Source organism: Pseudophryne corroboree, chromosome 2, assembly GCF_028390025.1.
Source record: "Pseudophryne corroboree isolate aPseCor3 chromosome 2, aPseCor3.hap2, whole genome shotgun sequence".
Lineage (NCBI taxonomy): Eukaryota > Metazoa > Chordata > Amphibia > Anura > Myobatrachidae > Pseudophryne > Pseudophryne corroboree.
The window spans coordinates 860,605,009-860,632,774 of NC_086445.1; the positions used below are offsets into that span (position 1 = coordinate 860,605,009).

The 27,766-nt window shown below is 46.8% G+C and overlaps 1 protein-coding gene across 5 annotated transcripts in view; it reads left to right on the forward strand.

Moving 5' to 3' along the window:
- ZSWIM7 (zinc finger SWIM-type containing 7) overlaps nucleotides 1-27,766 on the forward strand; it is a 346,796-nt gene that overhangs the window by 28,175 nt on the left and 290,855 nt on the right. For 3 of the 5 annotated variants that reach the window (XM_063957378.1, XM_063957374.1, XM_063957373.1), the window contains exon 2: nucleotides 19,402-19,516. The exons of 1 other annotated variant lie outside the window; for it this stretch is intronic. In XM_063957378.1, coding sequence (XP_063813448.1) covers nucleotides 19,441-19,516 — 76 coding nt within the window. In that variant the 5' untranslated portion in view covers nucleotides 19,402-19,440. Of the gene's footprint in view, nucleotides 1-19,401; nucleotides 19,521-27,766 lie in introns of all 5 variants that reach the window. One more of the 5 variants, XM_063957375.1, reaches the window with a different exon arrangement.

The following is a 27,766-nucleotide window of genomic DNA, read 5'->3' on the forward strand; positions in this document are numbered from 1 at the left end:
GAATGCCCTGTTGTAGCAAGCGTTCTATTACTGGGTAAACTCCTAACTCCACCTCTGGCTTCAGAGGGTATTGTGGGATTTTTGGAGCTATCCTACCATCTTTTACTTGCACAACTACTGGAGCTACGTTTGCCATTAATCCAGTGTCTTGTCCATCTTTAGTCCACAGTGACTCTGGTATTTGGGATGTCATTTCTTCTACCTGGGATGGATTCCTATTTAATATAACTGTGTGGGACATTAATTTTAATGGGGAGTCTAACATGTCTCGCACTTCCTGAGCGTGATTCTCAGGTATGTCTAAGAATACACCTTCAGGAGTACAATAAATGACGCACCCCATTTTACACAATAAATCTCTTCCCAGGAGATTAGTCGGTGCCGATGCAGCCAGCAAAGAGGAATGCTTGGTATGTAAAGGCCCTATTGTAATCTCGGCTGGTTTGCTAACAGGGTAGTGCTGGACTACTCCCGTTACTCCCATGGCTGGAATTGTCTTACCAGTGGTTCTCATGCCCACTGTCGAATTTATCACTGATTTGGCCGCCCCCGTATCTACAAGAAAGTTTAATGATTTACCAGCTACATTAATTGCAATTTCGGGTTCACTTCCAAGACTTGCAATCAATTTTACTGGCTGCAGATTACAGGTGTGGCCACACCCCTATTGGGTATGGTGACCTCCCTGAATCCCGCTGGCAGCAACTACTTGAGAAGGGGTTAAATGGGAACTGCCAGAAGCTTGCCAGTCTCCTTTTGGGGGATATCTTTTTGTTTCCCCTGTATGTGGCTCATAACTCCGTCTCTGCGGACCCTGATCCCAATTTCGTGTGTCATGTCGTTGTCTAGGGGGTTGGTATGATTTTTGTGAATTTTTCGCTCTACAGTCTCGTGCCATGTGTCCCTGTCTATGACAAAAATAACAAGTTACCACATTTGACTTACCCACAGGGGTCGGAGGTTTATACGAAGGTTGCCTTGTGGTCAAAGCCTGTATACTTACGGCCATTAACTTATCACCTTGTGACTCCCTGTGTCTGGTGATATTTCGATCGTGATCAATAGCAGCCTCTCTCAAAGTAGCCACCGACAGACCTCGCCAACATGGTTGCGTGGTCTGTACCCTTGCTTTCAATACCTCTTTTAAACCATCCATTAACACAGATACTGCTACTTCTCTATGATTTGCATTGGTCTTAATGTCTTCTATGCCTGTGTATTTTGCCATTTCTAGTAGTGCCCGATGAAAATAGTCAGCAGCTGTTTCTGTCTCTTTTTGTTTAATGGAGAAAATTCTATTCCATTTGACTACAGCTGGAAAATACTCCTTCAACTGTAAATTTATCCTCTTTACATTGTCTTGGTTGTACACATCCGTAAGGGGTACATCCTCATCTAATTTACAGTCAGCTAAGAATTGTGCTGAGTCGACATTGGAGGGTAAACATGCCCTCAGCAATATCTGCCAGTCTTTGTTATTGGGCTCTACCGTATTCCCTAGGTCTCTAATGTATTTCTGGCTAGCAACTAGATCCTTCCTAGGATCAGGGAATTCAGACACTATTGTTCTTAATTCCATTCGGGAAAATGGACAGTGCATGGCAATGTTTCTGACAGGAGTGACTCCTGAAGTGTCCGTTTTCCCATTTGGCACTGCTATTACCCTAACGGGATTAAGTTTAATAATATCATTCTGAGTAGATTCTACAGCCTGTGGTGAAATGGTTTCAGCATAGTGTATGGTGCCGTACTTACCCGTTGATACGACCTCACCTGTCCCTCCGCTAGGGGCCTTTGATACTAATCTTACGGGTTGGGCCGTGCCTACTGTTGTTTCTGATATGGTGGCTGCTAGAGAGAGCGCCGATATTGTTGCCGATTCGTCCTCTTGATCACACTCCTGGGGAAAGTTTAAAACAGGGTACAACTTGCACGGGTTAATACTTGCATTACTCATCTTATTCATATTATCCTTAACATTTATACAGTTACTAAGTGCCTGTTTATTACACCTTAGTGCGTCATTCTCCGCAACCAACTTCTCTCCCGTTATGTAAGGTGGCGGTGGTGCCGTAGCTATCAGTTTCCTGATAGGGTTAGATCCCGCCGCCTGAGCCAATCCTCTCTGTATTTCACCCTCCTGTTGCCATAACTGTAAATAATCATAATGTTTGATCCGTCTCTTTGCTGATTTAATGAGACATATCCTTCTCCTTAGATTTAGTAACACATCTGGGCTAAAGCTGCCTACTCTTGGGAACTTCTCCCCGTCATGTACAGTCATTCTTTCCCATTCATCACATAAAACCTCTGTGTGTGAACCGTATTTTTCACACATTACATACCTTGCCGACCCGATTGGCCGGTTTACTGAATCAACCCGAACCGAGGTTGATCGCCCCCTACCTGAACAACTGACCCCCATAACTTGCAGGTGTTGCTTTCACTACCTCTGACCTTTATATCAGGGTCTTCAGCGAACCCTTACAAAAACCAAGATGTTCAAGATAGGCTGACGGTGGCGGTTTACCGAGTACCCCACTCACTCGCCCACGCCGACCAATACGCCCACACACTGTTTTAGCGCTGGCGTACTCGACCCAGGGCCCCTATGAACCTTTGTTTACTGGAACATGCGAGTGTGATCCGAAGAGCATTAACCCTTTCCAGTAACTGTTGGTTGTTGAATAATTCCTGAGTGACCAGCGAACTTCCCTTAAAAAATAAAAAATTACACAAATCACGTTAGAATGTACAAATAGCGTTTATGACCCCTTCCGTACGCAAATGGTACTGGGTCAGATTACTAACTAATGCACACAATTCCGTGCGGTACAATCGTTCAGCACATAAGCAACTAATCTTATGTGCGGAGCGACCAGTGGAATCGAAATTTAGCAGCTGCGAATTCCTTCAGCCTGAGCTTTATGGCCTATATGGGTTCCGCACCAACCCTTCCTGGTGTTGGGCTACTTGTCTCTATAGCGGACTTCTTTGTCTGCTGTACCTAGACCTCCTGGTCTGTTCCGGACCTCCTGGTCTGCTACAGTATGACCTCCTGGTCTGCTACACTCTAATGCTCTTTATATGTTTAACAAGGGATGCCTCCCTAGCCACCATGTATGTCACTTACACGTATGTACTTCACGAGAACTCGATGATTTCCTGTGGTTCAATCCCAAAAATTGTAGAAACTTATATATGCAAACACTCACTCACCACATGTACACTTTACTTTTGTTTCTATTTCTTTCTATTTCTGCACAGAAATTTCTTCCCTTTAGACCAGATGAGTCGTAAATTGGAGAAGGATCTATTAGCTTAAATTTCGGACACTAAAATCGATTTGCGCTATTTATCGCGTTGCCACCTTTTCGCCTGTTTAAAATAACACTATCGTGTGATTTGTTATGTGGGCGTACCCAGACGCTCCGTTGCGTAATATACGCTGCATGCGTCGGCCTTTGGGTTGCGCACGCGGGTCTCAGCCTTTTGTTAGAGACACGTGTACGCAAGGCAGATATCCACCGTAACACAATTAACACGTTTATCAATGTAGGTGATCCTCGATCATCTACCGAGCACCACACCGGTCTCTCCTTGTATCCTTAGGCAGAGCTGTGTGCGTGCTTTACAATTTACCCCTTAATGTATTACTTTTACTTTTTAACTGTTAATAGCGACAAATCTCTCTTAGCACGTTTATCAATTATAAAATGGCAAACAGGAGAGTGATATGAAAATACACGAATAAAAAGAAATGCAGATATATGCGTGTGTGCGTACGCAAAACAGAAAAAAACAGTTTTAAAAGACACTAGCGTGTTGTTTTTACCTCCGGTTCCGGATTCCTTCAGCACCCTTTACTAAGCGAAGCAGACGCTTATCCAGGCAGCACTACGAGGAATATGATCTCCCGCCCTTTGCTGATGGATAATGTCTGCTGAAATTACCTAGTACAGATATGTGAAGGACGGACGAGCCGCCAATTGATAAAGCTAAATATTTATCTTACTTAAAACCCTTTAAGTGGTCAAAGAACACAGTACGCTATTGGCGTATGGGATACCGTAAGGATACGCACGTTGCGTAACAATCGCTTAGCCGTAGTCGAGACGCTCAAGCGTCACGTTCGCTCACGGCCAAGAGATCACAGGCAGGCACGCTATTGGCAGCCGACTAACGTAATGATACGCTATTAGCGTAGCGGACGCTTGGGACCACGAGGAGATCACAAGCGGCGCTGATGCTCACAATGTTAAACCTTTATAACTATACCATAAACAATGTATCTATGCAATAAACCTTGGTGTAGTGATAGGGTGTAAATGTAACACAGTGTAACCTTATTAACTTAAAGCTGTACGAGCGTCTCCGACGCTCAGAGAATACTTAGAAATATAAGAAATACACAGATACCGATCTTAGGTTCTAACACCTTATATGAACGTTCTATTTGCAAAAGAATAATACAATACAAGTCATACACTACCAATATAACATAGACTAACCAGATAACTACACATGAAATACAATAACAGCACAATAACACTTTAAGAGGAAAAGAGAGAGAAAGAGGAGAAGAGGGAGAGAGAGAGAGATATGGCTCACAATAACAATAAAGACAATATGATTGCGGAGAAACTTACGCTCAAGGGAAACAATCGCATGCGCCTCTGGATATCCAGCTCCCGATTATCAGCAATGAGAACCGTTGAAGAGAATAGAGAGCTGGCCCAGAGTGGCTTGTCCTTTTATACCCTACACATAATACAGTACAATGGTCCCTATATTCTTATTGTTCATTGGACACAGGAATTCGTCTTCGCATTATAACAAAAGGTCATAGGTTGATTCATACAGGTGGGCTGTGACTATTTCCAACTGCTCAGGTGGGTGGGAAACTAGGTTTCCCGCCGCATGGATAATAAAGTGCAAATAATAGTAAATGTCCATAAACTTCTTATGTCCATAACTATTCGCACGAGCGATTAATCTGCTTCAAACCAACACCGGAATATTGCTAATTAAATACTCTTCCGATGGATACTAAACACCACTGTATAACCCCTGTCTGACCCTTCGTATCAAACAAAGAGGGTTCTCTTTGTCTATGAACATGCTACCTTAACTAAACTTTCAGATTCTATCAAAGGGACCATAATCTACAAAATACATTATACAGTTAAAATATGTTATGAACGAGTCGCCCGCTAGACGCACATAAACTTTACCGTAAATGCGCACACCGTGCGCCTGCGGGTGCCCGCAACGGCGAGTATGCGCACGCACGGCAGGGCTCATGAACGTGCAACAGGCACTCGCATGAGGTGCAAATATGGCAGTGTGTAGCGTGATATTTTTCTGACTTTGACAGTGCCAAAGTTTTTTCTGAGGTGGTCATTGAAACGATGTAGAAAGCCCGCAAACCAGCTTCGGCTCGGATTTATTATAGAGTCTGGAATTCTTACTTCACCTGGTCTGCGGCTAAGAATTATGATGCATACAAGTTCAGTACTGCAAAACTTTTGGCATTCCTGCAACAGGGCCTGGACTTAGGCCTTCGTCTGGCCTCCCTCAATGTTTATATTTCAGCCTTGTCGATATGGATTCAGAGAAAAATTGCGTCTCTGCCTGACGTTCATACTTTCACTCAGGGTGTTCTAAGGATTCAACCTCCCTATGTCCCTTCTGTGGCACCTTGGGATTTGTCTGTTGTTCTAGATGCCCTGCATGAGGCTACGTTTGAACCTCTTAAGTCTGTGGACCTTAAGTGGCTTACGCTTAAGGTTTTGTTTTTGCTGGCTATTGCCTCTGCTAGACGGGTTTCGGACTTGGGTGCCTTGTCATGTTGGTCACACTTTTTGATTTTTCACTGTGACCGTGCGATTCTTAGAAATCGCCCTGGTTATTTACCTAAGGTAGTGTCATCATTCCACCTTAGCCAAGAGATTGTGGTTCCGGCCTTTATCTCTCCTGATTTGTCCTCCAAAGAGCGGTATTTGGATGTGGTACGGGCTCTCTGTATCTACGTGAAGAGAACCGCTTCCATTAGGAGATCGGATTCTCTATTTGTTCTTTTTGGTTTTCATAAACGTGGCTGGCCTGCTAATAAGCAGAACTTGGCCAGATGGATTAGAATGGTGATTGCACAAGCTTATGTACAGGCTGGTCTTCCAGCTCCTGCAACTATCAAGGCCCATTCTACTCGGGCTGTTGGACCTTCTTGGGCGGCCTGCCGTGGCTCCTCCCTCGAAAAATTGTGCAAGGCGGCTACGTGGTCCTAAGTGAACACGTTCATTAGGTTCTATGCCTTTGATTATTCCGCCTCCCTGGATGCTTCCTTTGGACGCGAGTTTCTTGTGCCCGCTACACTGCATCCCCACCCATGAGGAACTGCTTTAGGACATCCCCGATGTTATTCCCTGTGGAATACTAGTGTACCCAGCTGCAGAAAAGGAGATTTATGGAAAGAACTTATCCTTTGTTAAATCTCTTTCTGCGAGGTACACTGGATTCCACAGGGCACCCACCCTGACACACTTAGCTTCTTTGGGTTTGTATGGCATTAGCCGCTGGTACCTTCTCCTGTTGTGAGAATGTGGGTCTGTGTGGCTACTAACTGTTGTCGTATCTTTTACCTGCTACTGCATTGGACTGGTTAACAAAACTGAGCTCCTGTGCATGCAGGCGGGGTTATAGAGGAGGCAGTGCAAGGCATCCTGGGAACAGTCGAAGCTTTAGCCTATTGGTGCCTCGGATCAATATCCAACTCTACACCCCAATGTTATTCCCTGCGGAATCCAGTGTACCTCGCAGAAAGAGATTTAACAAAGTTAAGTTCTGAAAATAAACCTCATTATCAGATTCTTATATAGCGCAGCAAATTCCGTTGAACTTTACAATTGTAAACAACTGAAAAAACAAAACTGGGTAAAAACAGACAGATATAAGGTAGGAAAAATGTACAAACAAAGACTAGTTAACCCTTGCAAAACTACAGCTACTTATTCACAATGGCAAAATATGGTGTGTGTGCCCACTTTGCAAGTGTATTTCATGCCCAAAACAACGTTGGGCCAAGCAAAATACAACTGCGTCATATGTAAGTGACCACCCTCTGTTGTTTTTGGGGGTCAAATTTGTGGCCCAAGACTAGTTAATCCTTGCTAAACTACAGCTACTTATTCAAAATGGTAAATTATGGTGTTTGTGCCCACTTTGCCAGTGTATTTCATGCCCAAAACAGCGTTGGGCCAGGAAAAATACAAGTGGGTCACATGCAAGTGACCACCCTCTGTTGTTTTTGGGGGTCAAATTTGTGGCCCAAGACTAGTTAACCCTTGCTAAACTACAGCTACTTATTCAAAATGGTAAATTATGGTGTTTGTGCCCACTTTGCCAGTGTATTTCATGCCCAAAACAGCGTTAGGCCAGGAAAAATACAAGTGTGTCACATGCAAGTGACCACCCTCTGTTGTTCTTGGGGGTCAAATGTGTGGCCCAAGACTAGTTAACCCTTTCAAAACTACAGCTACTTATTCAAAATGGTAAAATATGGTGTGTGTGCCCACTTTGCTAGTGTATTTCATGCCCAAAACAGCGTTGGGCCAGGCAAAATACAACTGCGTCATATATAAGTGACCACCCTCTGTGGTTTTTGGGGGTCAAATTTGTGGCCCAAGACTAGTTAACCCTTGCAAAACTACAGCTACTTATTCAAAATGGTAAAATATGGTGTGTGTGGCCACTTTGCCAGTATATTTCATGCCCAAAACAGCGTTTGGCCAGGCAAAATACAACTGCGTCATATGTAAGTTACCACCCTCTGTTGTTTTTGGGGGTCAAATTTGTGGCCCAAGACTAGTTAACCCTTGCTAAACTACAGCTACTTATTCAAAATGGCAAAATATGGTGTGTGTGCCCACTTTGCCAGTGTACTGTATTTCATGCCCAAAACAGCGTTGGGCCAGGCAAAATACAACTGCGTCATATGTTAGTGAACACCCTCTGTTGATTTCAGGTGTCAGATTTGTGGCCCAAGACTGGTTAACCCTTGCAAAACTACAGCTACTTATTCAAAATGGTAAAATATGGTGTGTGCCCACTTTGCCAGTGTATTTCATGCCCAAAACAGCGTTGGGCCAGGCAAAATACAACTGCGTCATATATAAGTGACCACCCTCTGTTGTTTTTGGGGGTCAAATTTGTGGCCCAAGACTAGTTACCCCTTGCAAAACTACAGCTACTTATTCAAAATGGTAAAATATGGTGTGTGTGCCCACTTTGCCAGTGTATTTCATGCCCAAAACAGCGTTGGGCCAGGCAAAATACAAGTGGGTCACATGCAAGTGACCACCCTCTGTTGTTTTTGGGGGTCAAATGTGTGGCCCAAGATTGGTTAACCCTTGCAAAACTACAGCTACTTATTCAAAATGGTAAAATATGGTGTGTGTGCCCACTTTGCCAGTGTATTTCATGCCCAAAACAGCGTTGGGCCAAGCAAAATACAAGTGGGTCACATGCAAGTGACCACCCTCTGTTGTTCTTGGGGGTCAAATGTGTGGCCCAAGACTGGTTAACCCTTTCAAAACTACAGCTACTTATTCAAAATGGTAAAATATGGTGTGTGTGCCCACTTTGCCAGTGTATTTCATACCCAAAACAGCGTTGGGCCAGGCAAAATACAACTGCGTCATATGTTAGTGACCACCCTCTGTTGATTTCAGGTGTCAGATTTGTGGCCCAAGACTGGTTAACCCTTGCAAAACTACAGCTATTTATTCAAAATGGCAAAATATGGTGTGTGTGCCCACTTTGCCAGTATATTTCATGCCCAAAACAGCGTTGGGCCAGGCAAAATACAACTGCATCATATATAAGTGACCACCCTCTGTTGTTTTTGGGGGTCAAATTTGTGGCCCAAGACTAGTTAACCCTTGCAAAACTACAGCTACTTATTCAAAATGGTAAAATATGGTGTGTGTGCCCACTTTGCCAGTGTATTTCATGCCCAAAACAGCGTTGGGCCAGGCAAAATACAAGTGGGTCACATGCAAGTGACCACCCTCTGTTGTTTTTGGGGGTCAAATGTGTGGCCCAAGATTGGTTAACCCTTGCAAAACTACAGCTACTTATTCAAAATGGTAAAATATGGTGTGTGTGCCAACTTTGCCAGTGTATTTCATGCCCAAAACAGCGTTGGGCCAAGCAAAATACAACTGCGTCATATGTAAGTGACCAACCTCTGTTGTTTTTGGGGGTCAAATTTGTGGCCCAAGACTAGTTAACCCTTGCTAAACTACAGCTACTTATTCAAAATGGCAAAATATGGTGTGTGCCCACTTTGCCAGTGTATTTCATGCCCAAAACAGCGTTGGGCCAAGCAAAATACAACTGTGTCATATGTAAGTAACCACCCTCTGTTGATTTCAGGTGTCAGATTTGTGGCCCAAGACTGGTTAACCCTTGCAAAACTACAGCTTCTTATTCAAAATGGTAAAATATGGTGTGTGTGCCCACTTTGCCAGTGTATTTCATGCCCAAAACAGCGTTGGGCCAGGCAAAATACAAGTGGGTCACATGCAAGTGACCACCCTCTGTTGTTTTTGGGGGTCAAATGTGTGGCCCAAGATTGGTTAACCCTTGCAAAACTACAGCTACTTATTCAAAATGGTAAAATATGGTGTGTGTGCCCACTTTGCCAGTGTATTTCATGCCCAAAACAGCGTTGGGCCAGGCAAAATACAACTGCGTCATATGTAAGTGACCACCCTCTGTTGTTTTTGGGGGTCAAATTTGTGGCCCAAGACTAGTTAACCCTTGCTAAACTACAGCTACTTATTCAAAATGGCAAAATATGGTGTGTGTGCCCACTTTGCCAGTATATTTCATGCCCAAAACAGCGTTGGGCCAGGCAAAATACAACTGCGTCATATATAAGTGACCACACTCTGTTGTTTTTGGGGGTCAAATTTGTGGCCCAAGACTAGTTAACCCTTGCAAAACTACAGCTACTTATTCAAAATGGTAAAATATGGTGTGTGTGCCCACTTTGCCAGTGTATTTCATGCCCAAAACAGCGTTGGGCCAGGCAAAATACAAGTGGGTCACATGCAAGTGACCACCCTCTGTTGTTTTTGGGGGTCAAATGTGTGGCCCAAGATTGGTTAACCCTTGCAAAACTACAGCTACTTATTCAAAATGGTAAAATATGGTGTGTGTGCCCACTTTGCCAGTGTATTTCATGCCCAAAACAGCGTTGGGCCAAGCAAAATACAACTGCGTCATATGTAAGTGACCACCCTCTGTTGTTTTTGGGGGTCAAATGTGTGGCCCAAGACTAGTTAACCCTTGCAAAACTACAGCTACTTATTCAAAATGGTAAAATATGGTGTGTGTGCCCACTTTGCCAGTGTATTTCATGCCCAAAACAACGTTGGGCCAAGCAAAATACAAGTGGGTCACATGCAAGTGACCACCCTCTGTTGTTTTTGGTGGTCAAATTTGTGGCCCAAGACTAGTTAATCCTTGCTAAACTACAGCTACTTATTCATATGGTAAATTATGGTGTTTGTGCCCACTTTGCCAGTGTATTTCATGCCCAAAACAGCGTTGGGCCAGGAAAAATACAAGTGGGTCACATGCAAGTGACCACCCTCTGTTGTTTTTGGGGGTCAAATGTGTGGGCCAAGACTGGTTAACCCTTGCAAAACTACAGCTACTTATTCAAAATGGTAAAATATGGTGTGTGTGCCCACTTTGCCAGTGTACTGTATTTCATGCCCAAAACAGCGTTGGGCCAGGCAAAATACAACTGCGTCCTATGTTAGTGACCACCCTCTGTTGATTTCAGGTGTCAGATTTGTGGCCCAAGACTGGTTAACCCTTGCAAAACTACAGCTACTTATTCAAAATGGTAAAATATGGTGTGTGTGCCCACTTTGCCAGTGTATTTCATGCCCAAAACAGCGTTGGGCCAGGCAAAATACAACTGCGTCATATGTAAGTGACCACCCTCTGTTGTTTTTGGGGGTCAAATTTGTGGCCCAAGACTAGTTACCCCTTGCAAAACTACAGCTACTTATTCAAAATGGCAAAATATGGTGTGTGTGCCCACTTTGCCAGTGTATTTCATGCCCAAAACAGCGTTGGGCCAGGCAAAATACAACTGCGTCATATGTAAGTGACCACCCTCTGTTGTTTTTGGGGGTCAAATTTGTGGCCCAAGACTAGTTAACCCTTGCTAAACTACAGCTACTTATTCAAAATGGCAAAATATGGTGTGTGTGCCCACTTTGCCAGTGTATTTCATGCCCAAAACAGCGTTGGGCCAAGCAAAATACAACTGCGTCATATGTAAGTGACCACCCTCTGATTTCAGGTGTCAGATTTGTGGCCCAAGACTGGTTAACCCTTGCAAAACTACAGCTACTTATTCAAAATGGTAAAATATGGTGTGTGTGCCCACTTTGCCAGTGTATTTCATGCCCAAAACAGCGTTGGGCCAGGCAAAATACAACTGCGTCATATGTAAGTGACCACCCTCTGTTGTTTTTGGGGGTCAAATTTGTGGCCCAAGACTAGTTAACCCTTGCTAAACTACAGCTACTTATTCAAAATGGCAAAATATGGTGTGTGTGCCCACTTTGCCAGTATATTTCATGCCCAAAACAGCGTTGGGCCAGGCAAAATACAACTGCGTCATATATAAGTGACCACCCTCTGTTGTTTTTGGGGGTCAAATTTGTGGCCCAAGACTAGTTAACCCTTGCAAAACTACAGCTACTTATTCAAAATGGTAAAATATGGTGTGTGTGCCCACTTTGCCAGTGTATTTCATGCCCAAAACAGCGTTGGGCCAGGCAAAATACAAGTGGGTCATATGTAAGGGAACCTACTCTGTTGATTTCAGGTGTCAAATTTGTTACCCAAGACTCATTAACCCTTGCAAAACTTAATGATCTGAATAAGAAGCTGGAGTTCGAATAAGAAGTGAATAAGAAGCTAGAGCTTGAATAAGAAGTGAATAAGAAGCTGGCCGAATAAGAAGCTAACTTCAGCATCGTCGCCCTAAAGGAACCTGCGGATAGGAAGCAGGAAGGTATCTTGAAGTCTGTGTATACACACTCTGGTACTCTACTGAGACCGGCTATTGCTTCAGCTTGGATGTGCAGTGCTGTTGCAGCATGGACAGATACTCTGTCAGAGGGGTTGGATACCCTGGACAGGGATACCGTATTGCTAACACTTAGCCATATTAAAGACGTCGTCTTATATATGCGGGATGCCCAGAGGGACATTTGCCTGCTGGGCTCTCGAATAAATGCAATGTCCATTTCTGCCAGGAGGGTCTTATGGACTCGGCAATGGACAGGGGATGCCGACTCTAAAAAACACATGGAGGTTTTGCCTTATACGGGTGAGGAATTGTTTGGGGACGGTCTCTCGGACCTCGTATCCACAGCGACAGCTGGAAAGTCGACTTTCTTGCCACAGGTTTCCTCACAGCCTAAGAAAGCACCGTATTACCAAATGCAGTCCTTTCGTTCTCAAAAAAGCAAGAGAGTCAGAGGTGCATCCTTTCTTGCCAGAGGCAGGGGTAGAGGAAAGAAGCTGCACCATGCAGCCAGTTCTCAGGAACAAAAGTCCTCCCCTGCTTCCACTAAGTCCACCGCATGACGCTGGGGCTCCACAGGCGGAGCCAGGAGCGCTGGGGGCGCGTCTCCGAAATTTCTGCAACCAGTGGGTTCGCTCACAAGTGGATCCTTGGGCTATACAAATTGTATCTCAGGGATACAAGCTGGAATTCGAAGTGACGCCCCCTCACCGTTACCTAAAATCCGCCTTGCCAGCTTCTCCCACGGGGAGGGAGATAGTCCTGATGGCTATTCACAAGCTGTACCTCCAGCAAGTGATAATAATGGTACAGGGAAGGGGTTACTATTCCACACTGTTTGTGGTACCGAAACCGGACAGTTCGGTAAGACCCATTCTAAATTTAAAATCCTTGAACATTTACATGAAAAAGTTCAGGTTCAAAATGGAATCGCTCAGAGCGGTCATTGCCAGCCTGGAAGAGGGGGATTTTATGGTATCTCTGGACATCAAGGATGCGTACTTGCATGTCCCCATTTATCCGCCTCACCAGGAGTACCTCAGGTTTGTGGTACAGGACTGTCATTACCAATTCCAGACGTTGCCGTTTGGTCTATCCACGGCTCCGAGAGTCTTTACCAAGGTAATGGCGGAGATGATGGTACTTCTCCGGAAGCAAGGAGTTACAGTTATCCCGTACTTGGACGATCTCCTCATAAAGGCGAGGTCCAGAGAGCAGTTGTTGGTCAGCGTAGCGCACTCTCAGGAAGTGTTGCTACGGCACGGCTGGATTCTGAATATTCCAAAGTCGCAGCTGATTCCTACGTCGTCTGCCCTTCCTGGGCATGATTCTGGACACAGAACAGAAGAAGGTATTTCTCCCGGAGGAGAAGGCTCAGGAGTTAGTGACCATGGTCAGGGATCTCCTGAAACCAAAGCAGGTGTCGGTGCATCACTGCACGCGAGTCCTGGGAAAGATGGTAGCGTCATACGAAGCCATTCCTTTCGGCAGGTTCCATTCCAGGATCTTTCAGTGGGATCTGTTGGACAAGTGGTCCGGATCGCATCTTCAGATGCATCGGCTGATCGCCCTGTCCCCGAGGGCCAGAGTGTCTCTTCTGTGGTGGCTGCAGAGTGCTCATCTTCTCGAGGGCCGCAGGTTCGGCATACAGGACTGGGTCCTGGTGACCACGGATGCAAGCCTCCGCGGATGGGGGGCAGTCACTCAGGGAAGAAACTTCCAGGGGCTGTGGTCAAGTCAGGAGACTCGTCTGCACATAAACATACTGGAATTAAGGGCCATATACAACGCCCTGAGTCAAGCGGATCCCCTGCTTCGAGACCAACCAGTGCTGATTCAGTCAGACACCATCACGGCAGTCGCCCATGTAAACCGACAGGGCGGCACAAGAAGCAGGGTGGCGATGGCGGAAGCCACAAGGATTCTTCGTTGGGCGGAGAATCACGTACAAGCACTGTCAGCAGTGTTCATTCCGGGAGTGGACAACTGGGAAGCAGACTTCCTCAGCAGGCACGACCTCCACCCGGGAGAGTGGGGACTTCATCAAGAAGTCTTCGAGCAGATTGCAAATCGGTGGGAACGGCCACAGGTGGATATGATGGCGTCCCGCCTAAACAAAAAGCTAAAAAAATATTGCGCCAGGTCAAGGGACCCTCAGGCGATAGCTGTGGACGCACTGGTAACTCCGTGGGTGTTCCAGTCGGTATATGTGTTTCCTCCTCTTCCTCTCATACACAAGGTACTGAGAATAGTAAGAAAAGAGGAGTGAGAACGATACTCATTGTTCCGGATTGGCCAAGAAGGACTTGGTACCCAGAACTTCAAGAGATGGTCACAGAGGACCCATGGCCTCTGCCTCTCAGACAGGACCTGTTGCAGCAGGGGCCCTGTCTGTTCCAAGACTTACCGCGGCTGCGTTTGACGGCATGGCGGTTGAACGCCGGATCCTAGCGGAAAAGGGTATACCGGATGAAGTAATTCCTACGCTGATAAGAGCTAGGAAGGATGTGACAGCAAAGCATTATCACCGCATATGGCGGAAATATGTTGCTTGGTGTGAGGCCAGGAAGGCCCCTACAGAGGACTTCCAGTTGGGTCGTTTTCTGCATTTCCTACAGTCAGGTGTGACTATGGGCCTCAAATTAGGGTCCATAAAGGTTCAGATCTCGGCCCTATCCATTTTCTTTAAAAAAGAACTGGCTTCACTGCCTGAGGTTCAGACGTTTGTAAAGGGAGTGCTGCATATTCAGCCTCTTTTTGTGCCACCAGTGGCACCTTGGGATCTTAACGTTGTGTTGGATTTCCTGAAATCCCACTGGTTTGAGCCACTTAAGACCGTGGAGCTAAAATATCTCACGTGGAAAGTGGTCATGCTATTGGCCTTAGCTTCGGCTAGGCGTGTGTCAGAATTGGCGGCTTTGTCATGTAAAAGCCCCTATCTGATCTTCCATATGGACAGGGCGGAATTGAGGACTCGTCCCCAATTTCTCCCTAAGGTGGTATCATCGTTTCATTTGAACCAACCTATTGTGGTGCCTGCGGCTACTAGGGACTTGGAGGATTCCAAGTTGCTGGACGTAGTCCGGGCTTTGAAAATTTATGTTTCCAGAACGGCGGGAGTCAGAAAGTCTGACTCGCTGTTTATTCTGTATGCAGCCAACAAGGTTGGCGCTCCTGCTTCGAAGCAGACTATTGCTCGCTGGATCTGTAGCACGATTCAGCTGGCTCACTCTGCGGCTGGATTGCCGCATCCAAAATCAGTAAAAGCCCATTCCACAAGGAAGGTGGGCTCTTCTTGGGCGGCTGCCCGAGGGATCTCGGCTTTACAGCTTTGCCGAGCTGCTACTTGGTCGGGTTCAAACACATTTGCTAAGTTCTACAAGTTTGATACCCTGGCTGAGGAGGACCTAGAGTTTGCTCATTCGGTGCTGCAGAGTCGTCCGCACTCTCCCGCCCGTTTGGGAGCTTTGGTATAATCCCCATGGTCCTTACGGAGTCCCCAGCATCCACTAGGACGTCAGAGAAAATAAGAATTTACTCACCGGTAATTCTATTTCTCGTAGTCCGTAGTGGATGCTGGGCGCCCGTCCCAAGTGCGGACTTCTTCTGCAATACGTGTATATAGTTATTGCTTACTAAAGGGTTATTGTTATGAGCCATCTGTTGATTGAGGCTCAGTTGTTGTTCATACTGTTAACTGGGTAAGGTTATCACAAGTTGTATGGTGTGATTGGTGTGGCTGGTATGAGTCTTACCCTGGATTCCAAATCCTTTCCTTGTAGTGTCAGCTCTTCCGGGCACAGTTTCCCTAACTGAGGTCTGGAGGAGGGGCATAGAGGGAGGAGCCAGTGCACACCAGATAGTACCTAATCTTTCTTTTAGAGTGCCCAGTCTCCTGCGGAGCCCGTCTATTCCCCATGGTCCTTACGAAGTCCCCAGCATCCACTACGGACTACGAGAAATAGAATTACCGGTGAGTAAATTCTTATTTTCCTGGACTTACCTCTTAATTTATGATTGCCATCACCTGTGCTGAAACACCTTTCTTATCCATTAACCTGTTCAACACAGGTGCTGGCAATCATAGAGTAAGCGAAAAGTCCAGAAGCAGAGAATTCTGTCCCTCCTGGAGAGGGTTACAGTATTTTAGAGGTATGTTCTACCTTTTATTATAGGGCTATCACTGTTGGTTTACACAGTCAATCACATTCTTTCATCCTCTTGCATTATTTTCAGGTTACTGTTCAGTTGTCAGTGACATTAATAAATATTGCAGTATGTTTCTGCAAAACCATACCTAAAAATGTAGTTATTACCAGTTATTTATATAGCGCACACATATTCAGCAGCGCTTTTACAGAGAATATTTGACCATTCACATCAGTCGCTGCCCCAGTGGAGCTAATATTCCCTACCACATGTACACACATTTACGTTAGGGTTAATTTTGTTGAGAGCCAATTAACCTGCCAGTATATTTTTGCATTGTGGGAGGAAACCTGAGTACACAGAGGAAATCCACACAAGGACAGGGAGAATATACAAACTCCACATAGGGCAATGGCGGGAATTGAACCCGAGTGTCTATAAAGGCATGAGAAGCTGTCCATTTGCCGGCTGTCAGGATGCCGGCGGTCAGGATACAGACGCCAGAATCCCAACACTGGTTGAAATGCCGGCGGTCCAAATCCAGACCGCCGCCCCGAATCCCCACTTGGGTGGTGGTCCACACCACCACCCGAGGGGGAATAGTTGCCACTGGGCCCGATGACTGCAAAGGATTTGCAACAAAGTATTAAAAAGTGAACGTTTGATTTAGGATTGTTTAGTTTGTCCCATTACGTTTGGTCCCTTAAAAAGTGAGAGGCACATATAGAAACCGTTGTAATTCCTACACCGTTCACCTGATTTGGATGTAAATACCCTCAAATTAAAGCGGAAAGTCTGCAGTTAAAGCACATTTTGTTTGTTTAATTTCAAATCCATTGTGGTGGTGTATAGAGCCCAAAATATGAGAATTGTGTAGATGTCCCAATATTTATGGACCTGACTGTATATGGCATACCCCGAACTCACAGAATAAAGAAGAAACCTTGATGCAATGAGGTGAGGCAGAGCCTTTCCTGTCATACTAACGTTTGTGCCAGAGATTTTACTGTATAAGTATATAAAAAAAAATATGTTTGAAATATCTTCTTTGCAAGAAGATGTCACAGACTTTGCTACTTAGGGCAAGATACTGAGCTTAGTCCTCGCCACATGGGTAGAGGAGTAGAGTGGCTGGCTTAGCAGCATCAATGTGACAGCTTCAAAAGATGCTGATTTGTGTAATTTGCAGGAAGGTAAACCACTTGTATGTCACATTCATGCCTTATGTTGTGTGTTGTTATACAAATAAATGAGTATGTTTTTAACCACAATTTGCCTAGGTGATCTACAGTATGTAACCCACGTGCAACATATAAACTTGGCCTGTGGGCAGACAAGTAAGAGCAAAACATTATCTCAGTATTGTTATATTTGGTGGCAACAGGGGCTTGTACAAAGTACCCTGGCCTGTCTGGGGGCACAGGCTTGCCATGGAGGTGTATGCTCCCATCAAAATACTATGACAATGCCCAATTTGGTGCTTTTACAGTGTTGGTGCATCATCTGAGATCTTAAGGGGATACGGTCATTAGGTTGACAGTCATTCGGTCGACTACAATTGTCGACATGGTCACAAGGTCGACATGCGTTTTTCAAATTTTTTTTTTTTTTTCATATTATGCGATCCACTTGGACTATGATTGGGAATAGTAAGCGAAGCGAGGGCACACAGTGCACTAATTGGGGTTCCCTGTCACTTTACAAAGAAAACTACACCAAAAAACGTAAAAAACAACAACTCATGTCGACCTAATGACCATGTCGACCTAATGACTGTCGACCTAAGTGTGGTCGACATAATGACCCATACCCGATCTTGAGCCATTTCCTTATTGAGGGAGATTGTAGTGGACATTGATAGGAATCTACAGATTTTTGTGCTCATGATGGCCCCATTACCTAGAGCCTAGATTGGCCCCAGTATCTAGAGCCCAGTCTGACATGAAGTGGCGTACCATGCTTTCAGTCGCACAACTTGCAATAGTTTTACGGATGTTTGTTCTTTTGCAACATTTTTATTAAGACATTTCAAATGGTTACAATTCCATTACAATAAAGGTATATACAGAGAATCATATTATGAAACTTCGTTTTTTTTTTGTTTTTTTTGCTAAGAGGTAGTAGGGAAGGGTAAAGATACAGAAATACTTACAAAGTCATGATATTACATATCTTAATACATGTCAATAACGTATTATGTCATATGTCAAGGGTGGATACGTAGTTTGCGGTGCACAACTCGTCCTCAGCTCTCATGGTGTTCAGATATGCAAGACTAGCGCTCACTGTTCCTATACTGTAGGCACAGTCAGTGTGTGTTGTTGCTGGGGGAAGGGGTGATGCATTATGATGTCATCACACACATTTTGGTTGGGATACACCCATTTTGGTTGCTGAAAATTAATCTTGGCCTGGAAAAAGTGTCTGTTGGCTTGTGTATTCTTATTTCAAAGCTATTATAATAGACCAGAGGTTCTCATATGCAGTCCTCATGGCACCCCACCGGTCCAGGTTTTAGGTATATCCATGGCTCAGCACAGGTGGTTACATCGAATTGACTGAGGTGCTAATTAAGTCACTTGTGGCCAAGCATGGGTAAACGTAAAACCTGGGCTATTGGGTGCCTTGAGGACTGCGTTTGAGATCCTAGTAATAGCCTATTACTTATGATGAACATACAATTCAGCTTGAAAGCCCAACCAACAGGATCAGTTTCTGCTTTTGCTCTACACTCTGAGGTGGGCAAATTTGTTAAGATTTGCCTTTTTGGCACTAGAGCCAAGCAGCCATATCACTTGATGCATTGTACGGCGATTGGAAGATTGTCAAACATAGACGATCACATTTACCTATATGTCTGATAAAGAGCCACTTAATGTTGATGACATTATTATCACATGTTAGATTTGTGTTGGCGTCACAACACGGAGAAGCCAAGCCAATATTGCAGTGTACTTAGCTAGGTTTTATTGGATGCTTTATCACAGGATCCTTATTGTTCCTTATACAGTAATATTGTCTTAAATTCCAATATTGGTTGGCCAGACTTCCTGTCTACTATATTTGATTAGCCAAATTCCTTATTAATTCACAGTGTGTTTTCTAAATGTAGAAACTCTTTCTTTTATCCGTAGTAATGTAGCATAACCTCACATTGTGTAAGCACTGATGGTATGGAGGCTGTTTTGCCATCAGTTGCAGAAGAACTTCTACGGGAGATAAAACGGTGTTACCAGGAGACCTCAGAAAGTAGGTAAAAGCTTCCCAATCCTATGGTTATAGCTTAAATTTCATATTGAAGACCGATGTCATTTTTCATTGTTATATAACTTAGCAGCACTTACACAGCAGCTTCATAATTTCTCAGTGTGTTATAGTAGCACGTATTCTACTCATTTTCTGGTGTGTGCTGTTCATACATCCCCAGTTTTGAAATGTATATACATATTGTTGTGTTTTTATATGCACAGAGTGATGGGGAAATTACCATATTTTCCTTAAAATTATTATTTATATTTCTGCTGAGGGGTACACTGGGCTCCACAAGGATTAACATCGGGGTGTAGAGTTGGATCTTGATCCGAGGCACCAACAGGCTCAAAGCTTTGACTGTTCCCAAGATGCACAGCGCCGCCTCCTCTATAACCCCGCCTCCGTGCACAGGAGCTCAGTTTGTAAGTTGGTGCCATGCAGTAAGCAGGCATTCAACAGGGGGTCTGCTCCTGCAGACCATATTATAAGCTATTTCAGAAGAAAAGAAGAAATCTGAAGACTTCAAGGGCTGCAGATTAATGAATGTCAGATAGACATCCTCTGCTGCAGCTCCATCACTCCCCCAGCGGCGCTGTATACTCCCGTGCCCTGGTTGCCGGGTTACTACAGCAGAGGCTCCGGTGTCCTCCTTAGTCAGTCTCACACACACCCGCCGCTACCCTCCAGGATCACGTGGCCGCAGGTACAAGGGGAGGTAAGGGGTCTCTTTGGCCCGATATTATCGCGTTCTGGCGTGGCCGTGCGCGCTGTCGTGGACATTGTAAAGGGCAGCCGCTCCACTAGCCATCGGGACACAGGGCACAGGTGGGGTTTTTCTCTCTATAAAAATCCGCTTTTGTACAGCCCGCAGCGCCCGGTGGGGAAGCCAGCAGGGGGATAAGGCCTAACCTGTAGCCCCTCTCCCAGCCCCAGGGTGCCATTTGGGTAAATGTTCCCGCCCTGGAGCTGCATATCTCTCCCTCACTCCCTGTCAGCCGCCATCACACGGAGCTGCGCTGTTCCTTGGACTGCTGGGGCAAATCCTCCTCTGTAAAGCCGCCTGCTCGCCAGCGCTGTGCATTTTACAGGACACTTAAGTATTTTACCTGTCAAGGGACAGTGTTAGTTAAGAAAGAGTGCATACATTCAGGGTTGTGTGGACAAACACCCTGTGATATACATCCAGTACCTACTGTGTTTTGTTATATCTACTATTTACATATATAGCTATACTGAGTATTACTTTTTATTGCTAGTCCAGTGCAGTTTTATGGTTTGATATAATTTCTGCATTGTACGCTTGTGACTATATATGTGTGTGTGCATGTAGCTGCTGCGTGGCTGCCATCTCATGTATTTCACTCAGCTGGCTACTGCTATATTCTGTAACCTGAGAGGGGCTAAGTGTGTCAGGTTTATGATCTGATATAGGAATAATTCACAAGATATACTTGCTGTGTATTTTTCTTTGTGATTTATAGTCACGATATATCTCTTGGATTCTCGGTTTGTGCTGACAGGAAAGTCACACTACACTGGGAGTTCTTGCTAGGTATATCGCTGATAAGATTGTACTAGGTTGCCTGATAACGTTGTGTGGTGGTGATGCTGCAGTCACTTTTGAGGAAAACATGGCAGCAGAGAGTTCAGGTTCAGGGGGTTCCTTACCCCCCAGTGGATCTGTAGCACCGGGGGCAACTAATGACCCACCTTGGGCTACCTTCTCCACGTTGTTAAATATGCTGGTAACTAAACTTACGCCCCCTGTGGGACCTCCTATGCCAGTGCAGCAATTTATGGTCCCTACAGTCAATCCACCGTGGGCGGACCAAATTTCAACACAGTTACCGCACTTGAACCGATCGCTGACTAAACATAAGTCTCACTCTCGCCCACCCAAGACTAAAATGTCTTCTAAACGGGCCGCAACATCCTCACAATCCACCGCTGTCCCGGACTCATCCTCTGAGGAGGATGGTGCATATACTAACCCCACAGACACTGACTCTGATGCGTCTGATGGGGAAGAGAAGTAATTGGTGGATGTCCCTGATTTGATTAAGGCTATCAGGCTCATTCTTCAGGTCTCTGAAGAACCTGAGCCTGTGGCTGTCTCTAATAATCCGGACAGATTTAAACGTAAGAAGGTGGTTAAACAAGTTTTACCTCATTTTCAACACCTGGCTGATATACGTCAGGAATCATGGGAAAATTCGGGAACAAAATTCACACCGCATAAGAGACTGTTGGCTCGCTATCCTCTTTCTGCGGAGCTATGTATAAACTGGGAAACTCCTCCGCCTGTAGATTCTCATGTGGCACGTATGGTAGTTTCCTCTGCTCTGCCAGTAACTACCGTCACCTCTCTGAAGGAACCGACGGATAGACGTGTGGAGGGTTGTTTGAAATCGATTCACACCCTAACGGGGGCTGTGCATAGACCAACCATTGCAGCAACATGGGCTACTGAAGCTGTTGAGGCGTGGGCTCAGGAGCTGGAGGCGGAGCTGCCTTCCAGCACTTCTGAGCAGGCTCGACAATGTCTCTCCTATATTGCCACGGCTTCTCTGTAACTTAAGGAGGCGGCTTCTGATGCCGGGGTGCTGGTGGCCAAGGCTGCCACTACGTCCATCTTGGCTCGACGTATCCTTTGGTTGAGATCCTGGTTGGTGGATATGGATTCTAAGAAAACCCTGGAGGTGCTTCCTTCAAGGGAGACATTCTTTTTGGCGAAGACTAAATAAGATTGTGGCTGATCGGGGGCGTGGCTTAGCTGCTGAAGAAGGCAGACATGCCGCTCAGGAGCTCCTGCACACTAACCTCCAGAAAGCCTTCTATTTGGCCCCTGTGGTCATCCCTGCCAACCCTATGTACACCCCCACTACCCTCCAGCTTGCTTAGGTTGTTTTGGGGGGGGGGGGGGGGGGGGCGCTGCGGAATCGGGGAGTGCTTTTAAGCACTCCTGCAGGTTGCGGCCCTCTCCCCAGATTGAAGCCGGGGCCTGTAGTGAGCACTGGACCCGGCCTGGACTCCCGGAGCCGCGCCGGACTGGCCACGGCACCTATGACTGCCCTGCAACGCACCCGGGGCCCTGTGAAACACTCCCTGGATTCCTACCTCCGCCTGACTGTCTTCAGAGACGGTTGGGACCCGGGACGCCGGCGTCCGGAGCCCCGTGTGGCAGAGAACAGTGGGAGTGCGGCCGCCATCTTGCGGGTGCCTGTCTTGCCGCGGCTTCCCCTGGGGCCTGAGACGAACGGAATAGGGCACCTGTTCGCGGCTCCCTGCACCTGATGTCGGCTCTCTTCTCCATAACCGCGGCATCCGGCTGACGGGGCGCCCACGGCGGGTCTTCAGAGAGGCGGCGCGGGAGCGGGCTGCTGGTCCCCGGAGCTGAGGGGATACCATTGTGCTGCACTGCCGCTCATCACTACAGCCCACTGACTTCCCTCCAGTTCTCCCTCTTCTCAGGGTACGTTCATCACAGCCTCTGTGGCCCTCCCTGCCCCCAGTAACCGCGACGCTTAGTGTTCACTCTAGGAGTGAAAAGGGGCAGGGCGCCGGACGCGTCCGAAACGGGGCGCGGCCTCGCAAATTAGGGGGAGTGGCCACGACTACGTCATTTTAGGGGGCGGTGCGGCCCACGGACGCTACTATAGAGAGCGTCTGTGGCCGGCTACGTCACTGTTGGGGGCGTGCCCAGCACCTCCGTCGGTGCTGGGCTTCCCCCAGCCCTCTTCCAATGCGTGAATGGATGCTGCGCGCATGCGCACGGCATCTATACACGTCAGGAGGGCAGGAAGCGGGCGGCTGTTCTAGCAGGGCGCCGCAAAAGGGGCAGGGCGGGTTTTACCTGCTAAAAAACGGGCAGGGCGCGGCGCCCTGCTAAAACAGCCTAGAGTGAACACTAACGCTGATACCCCAGGGCAGTTTATACTTTGTGACCCCCCTCCATGGGGTAAAAGTGAATACTCCGGCCCCCCGTCTTGTATCTCAGCCCGGTTAACCACAGTAGGGGCGCAGGTGAAAAGAAACACCCTCCCCACCTGCTTGCTATAATACGGACACCCGGACGGGACGCGGATTGTCACTGCTCGTGGCCCCCCCACCGCTGCTACAGACCACTGGCTGGCCCGTGGTGGCCCCTATTGGCGACTCCCTGCGGCCATCTTATACTTACCTTATACTGCTTTGCCGCCCGCGCCACGGGACACCGAGACTTCCCACTCCATCTCACCGTGATTCTCTACTAATGGTTGCCCATGCTCTAGGAGGCGCTCCATGGCACTCCCGATGCTTGTCCTAGACTAGCCTATCCTGCGGTCACCTAACGCTAGAGGGTCAGCTACTGTCCTAGCCGAGGCCTCTCTTGAGATTATTTTCCGGATACATCAGGGATCTCCTACGCGGAGCTGATACTCTTGATATATACTTCCTTGCCTTTCCTGCGCTATTATGTCGCAAAAAAAAACGTAAATCGAATGTTGCTAATAAACCCAGCATCCTCCACGCATGGGAGAAAGCAGGATCTACTTCTCGTAACTCGTCAACTGCAGACCGAATGTCTGATTCGGAGGATGCTCCATCGCCAAGAGCTCACCTTACCACCCAAGACGTCGTCTCTATTTTCACCAAAACTATTCAGACCGAAATGAGGTCAGCGCTTGCAGAATTTAGAAAAGATCTGACCGACTTGGGCACGCGTACTGATTAGTTGGAACGTAAGATGGATGAGGTATGCCAATACCAGGCCGTGCTTGAGCAGGAGCTAATTGACTTCCGCACTGATGTCGACGTGCATGAGGACCACCTAGAGGATTTGGACAACCGGAACAGGAGAAATAATATCAGGATCCGCAATATCCCTGAGAGTGTTACCTTGGAAACCCTCCCAGGTTTTCTAGAAGGCCTGTTTCTGAATTTACTCCCCGGTACTCCGAAAGACATGCTCCTTCTAGATAGAGCGCATAGAGCGCTCCGTCCTCGACCTCACCAGACTCAGCCACCCCGAGATGTCATCCTCCGATTCCACTATTATAAGACTAAGGAAAAGATCATGTCGGCCGCGCTGGAACTCCAATCCGTGGATTACTCTGGCACTCAACTTCAAATATATCAGGACTTGGCTCCCTCTACACTTAGAAAACGTTGAGACATTGCTGTAATCACCAGAGTCCTCCGTACTAATTCTATTAAGTATAAATGGGGATTCCCTTTTCAACTCCAAGTAACCAAAGATGGGTACAATCACTCAATTAAAACCCCTGCTCAGGGCTACGACCTCCTCAAGACTCTTGGCATTCTCGATACTCTACCTGGCGAGCTTAGGAATCAGCTCATTCCCACGTCTCCGTTGAGGCCAGTGGCACCGACTCCTGATTGGTCTACTAAATAACAGAGCTCTCTGATGATTACAGATACGTAACTATGTTTTGCTGATTACTGGACAGTTTAACTCCCTCCACCCCCCCCTTTTTTCTCTAACGTCCTAGTGGATGCTGGGACTCCGTCAGGACCATGGGGATAGCGGGCTCCGCAGGAGACAGGGCACATCTAAATAAAGCTTTTAGGATCACATGGTGCGTACTGGCTCCTCCCCCTATGACCCTCCTCCAAGCCTCTGTTAGGTTTTTGTGCCCGTCCGAGAAGGGTGCAATCTAGGTGGCTCTCCTAAAGAGCTGCTTAGAAAAAGTTTTTTTAGGTTTAAATCTCAGTGAATCCTGCTGGCAACAGGATCACTGCATCGAGGGACTTAGGGGAGAGATTTCCAACTCCCCTGCGTGCAGGATGGATTGGAGTCTTAGGCTACTGGACACTTAGCTCCAGAGGGAGTCGGAACACAGGTCCTCCTGGGGTTCGTCCCGGAGCCGCGCCGCCGATCCCCCTTACAGACGCTGAAGACGGAGGTCCGGAAAGCAGGCGGCAGAAGACTCCTCAGTCTTCATGAAGGTAGCGCACAGCACTGCAGCTGTGCGCCATTGTTGCTACACGTCTCACTGATTCAGTCACGGAGGGTGCAGGGCGCTGCTGGGGGCGCCCTGGGCAGCAATATTAAATACCTTTAGTGGCAAAATAAATACATCGCATATAGCCATTAAGGCTATATGTATGTATTTAACCCAGGCCAGTTTTCTTAAAACCCGGGAGAAAAGCCCGCCGAAAAAGGGGCGGAGCTTATTCTCCTCAGCACTCAGCGCCATTTTCCTGCTCAGCTCCGCTGGTGAGGAAGGCTCCCAGGACTCTCCCCTGCACTGCACTACAGAAACAGGGTAACAAAGAGAAGGGGGGCATAATTTGGCGATATTGATATATTAAAAGCGCTTATATCAAAAACAACACCTTCTAGGGTTGTTTATATACATTTATAGCGCTTTTGGTGTGTGCTGGCAAACTCTCCCTCTGTCTCCCCAAAGGGCTAAGAGGGTCCTGTCTTCGATTAGAGCATTCCCTGTGTGGCTGCTGTGTGTCGGTACGTGTGTGTCGACATGTATGAGGACGATGTTGGTGTGGAGGCAGAGCAATTGCCGGTAATGGTGATGTCACCCCCTAGGGAGTCGACACCGGAATGGATGGCTTTAGTTATGGAATTACGTGATAATGTTAGCACATTACAAAAGTCAGTTGACGAAATGAGACGGCCGGAAAACCAGTTAGTACCGGCTCAGGCGTCTCAGACACCGTCAGGGGCTGTAAAACGTCCCTTACCTCAGTCAGTCGACACGGGTACCGACACAGATGAATCTAGTGTCGACGGTGAAGAAACAAACGTATTTTCCAATAGGGCCACACGGTATATGATCACGGCAATGAAGGAGGCTTTGCAGATCTCTGATACTGCTGGTACCTCAAAAAGGGGTATTATGTGGGGGGTGAAAAAACTACCTGTAGCTTTTCCAGAATCAGAGGAATTGAATGACGTGTGTGACGAAGCGTGGGTTAACCCAGATAGAAAACTGCTAATTTCCAAGAAGTTATTGGCATTATACCCTTTCCCACCAGAGGTTAGGGCGCGCTGGGAAACACCCCCTAGGGTGGATAAGGCGCTCACACGTTTATCAAAGCAAGTGGCGTTGCCGTTTCCTGATACGGCCGCCCTCAAGGATCCAGCAGATAGGAGGCTGGAAACTACACTGAAGAGTATATACACACATACTGGTGTTATACTGCGACCGGCAGTAGCCTCAGCCTGGATGTGCAGTGCTGGGGTAGTGTGGTTGGATTCTCTGACTGAAAATATTGATACCCTGGATAGGGACAGTATTTTATTGACTCTAGAGCAATTAAAGGATGCTTTTCTTTATATGCGAGATGCTCAGAGGGATATTTGTACTCTAGCATCAAGAGTAAGCGCGATGTCCATATCTGCCAGAAGAAGTTTATGGACGCGACAGTGGTCAGGTGATGCGGATTCCAAAAGGCATATGGAAGTATTGCCATATAAAGGAGAGGAATTATTTGGGGTCGGTCTTTCGGACCTGGTGGCCACGGCAACTGCCGGCAAATCCACTTTTTTACCTCAGACCCCCTCCCAACAGAAAAAGACACCGTCTTTTCAGCCGCAGTCCTTTCGCTCCTATAAAAACAAGCGACCAAAAGGACAGTCTTATCTGCCGCGAGGCAGAGGAAAGGGTAAGAGAGGGCAGCAAGCAGCCCCTGCCCAGGACCAGAAGCCCGCCCCGGGTTCTACAAAGCCATCAGCATGACGCTGGGGCTTTACAAGCGGACTCAGGAGCGGTGGGGGGTCGACTCAAGATTTTCAGCAATCAGTGGGCTCGCTCACAAGTGGACCCGTGGATCCTGCAGATAATATCTCAGGGTTACATGTTGGAGTTCGAAAGGTCTCCCCCTCGCCGGTTCCTAAAGTCTGCTTTACCAACGTCTCCCTCAGAAAGGACGTCGGTTTTGGAAGCCATTCACAAGCTGTATTCTCAGCAGGTGATAGTCAAGGTACCCCTCCTACAACAGGGAAAGGGGTATTATTCCACACTATTTGTGGTACCGAAGCCGGACGGTTCGGTAAGACCTATTCTAAACCTGAAATCCTTGAACCTGTACATACAGAAATTCAAGTTCAAGATGGAGTCACTCAGAGCAGTGATAGCGAATCTGGAAGAAGGGGACTTCATGGTGTCCCTGGACATAAAAGATGCTTATCTGCATGTCCCAATTTACCCCTCACACCAAGGGTATCTCAGGTTCGTGATACAAGACTGTCATTATCAGTTTCAAACGCTGCCGTTTGGTTTG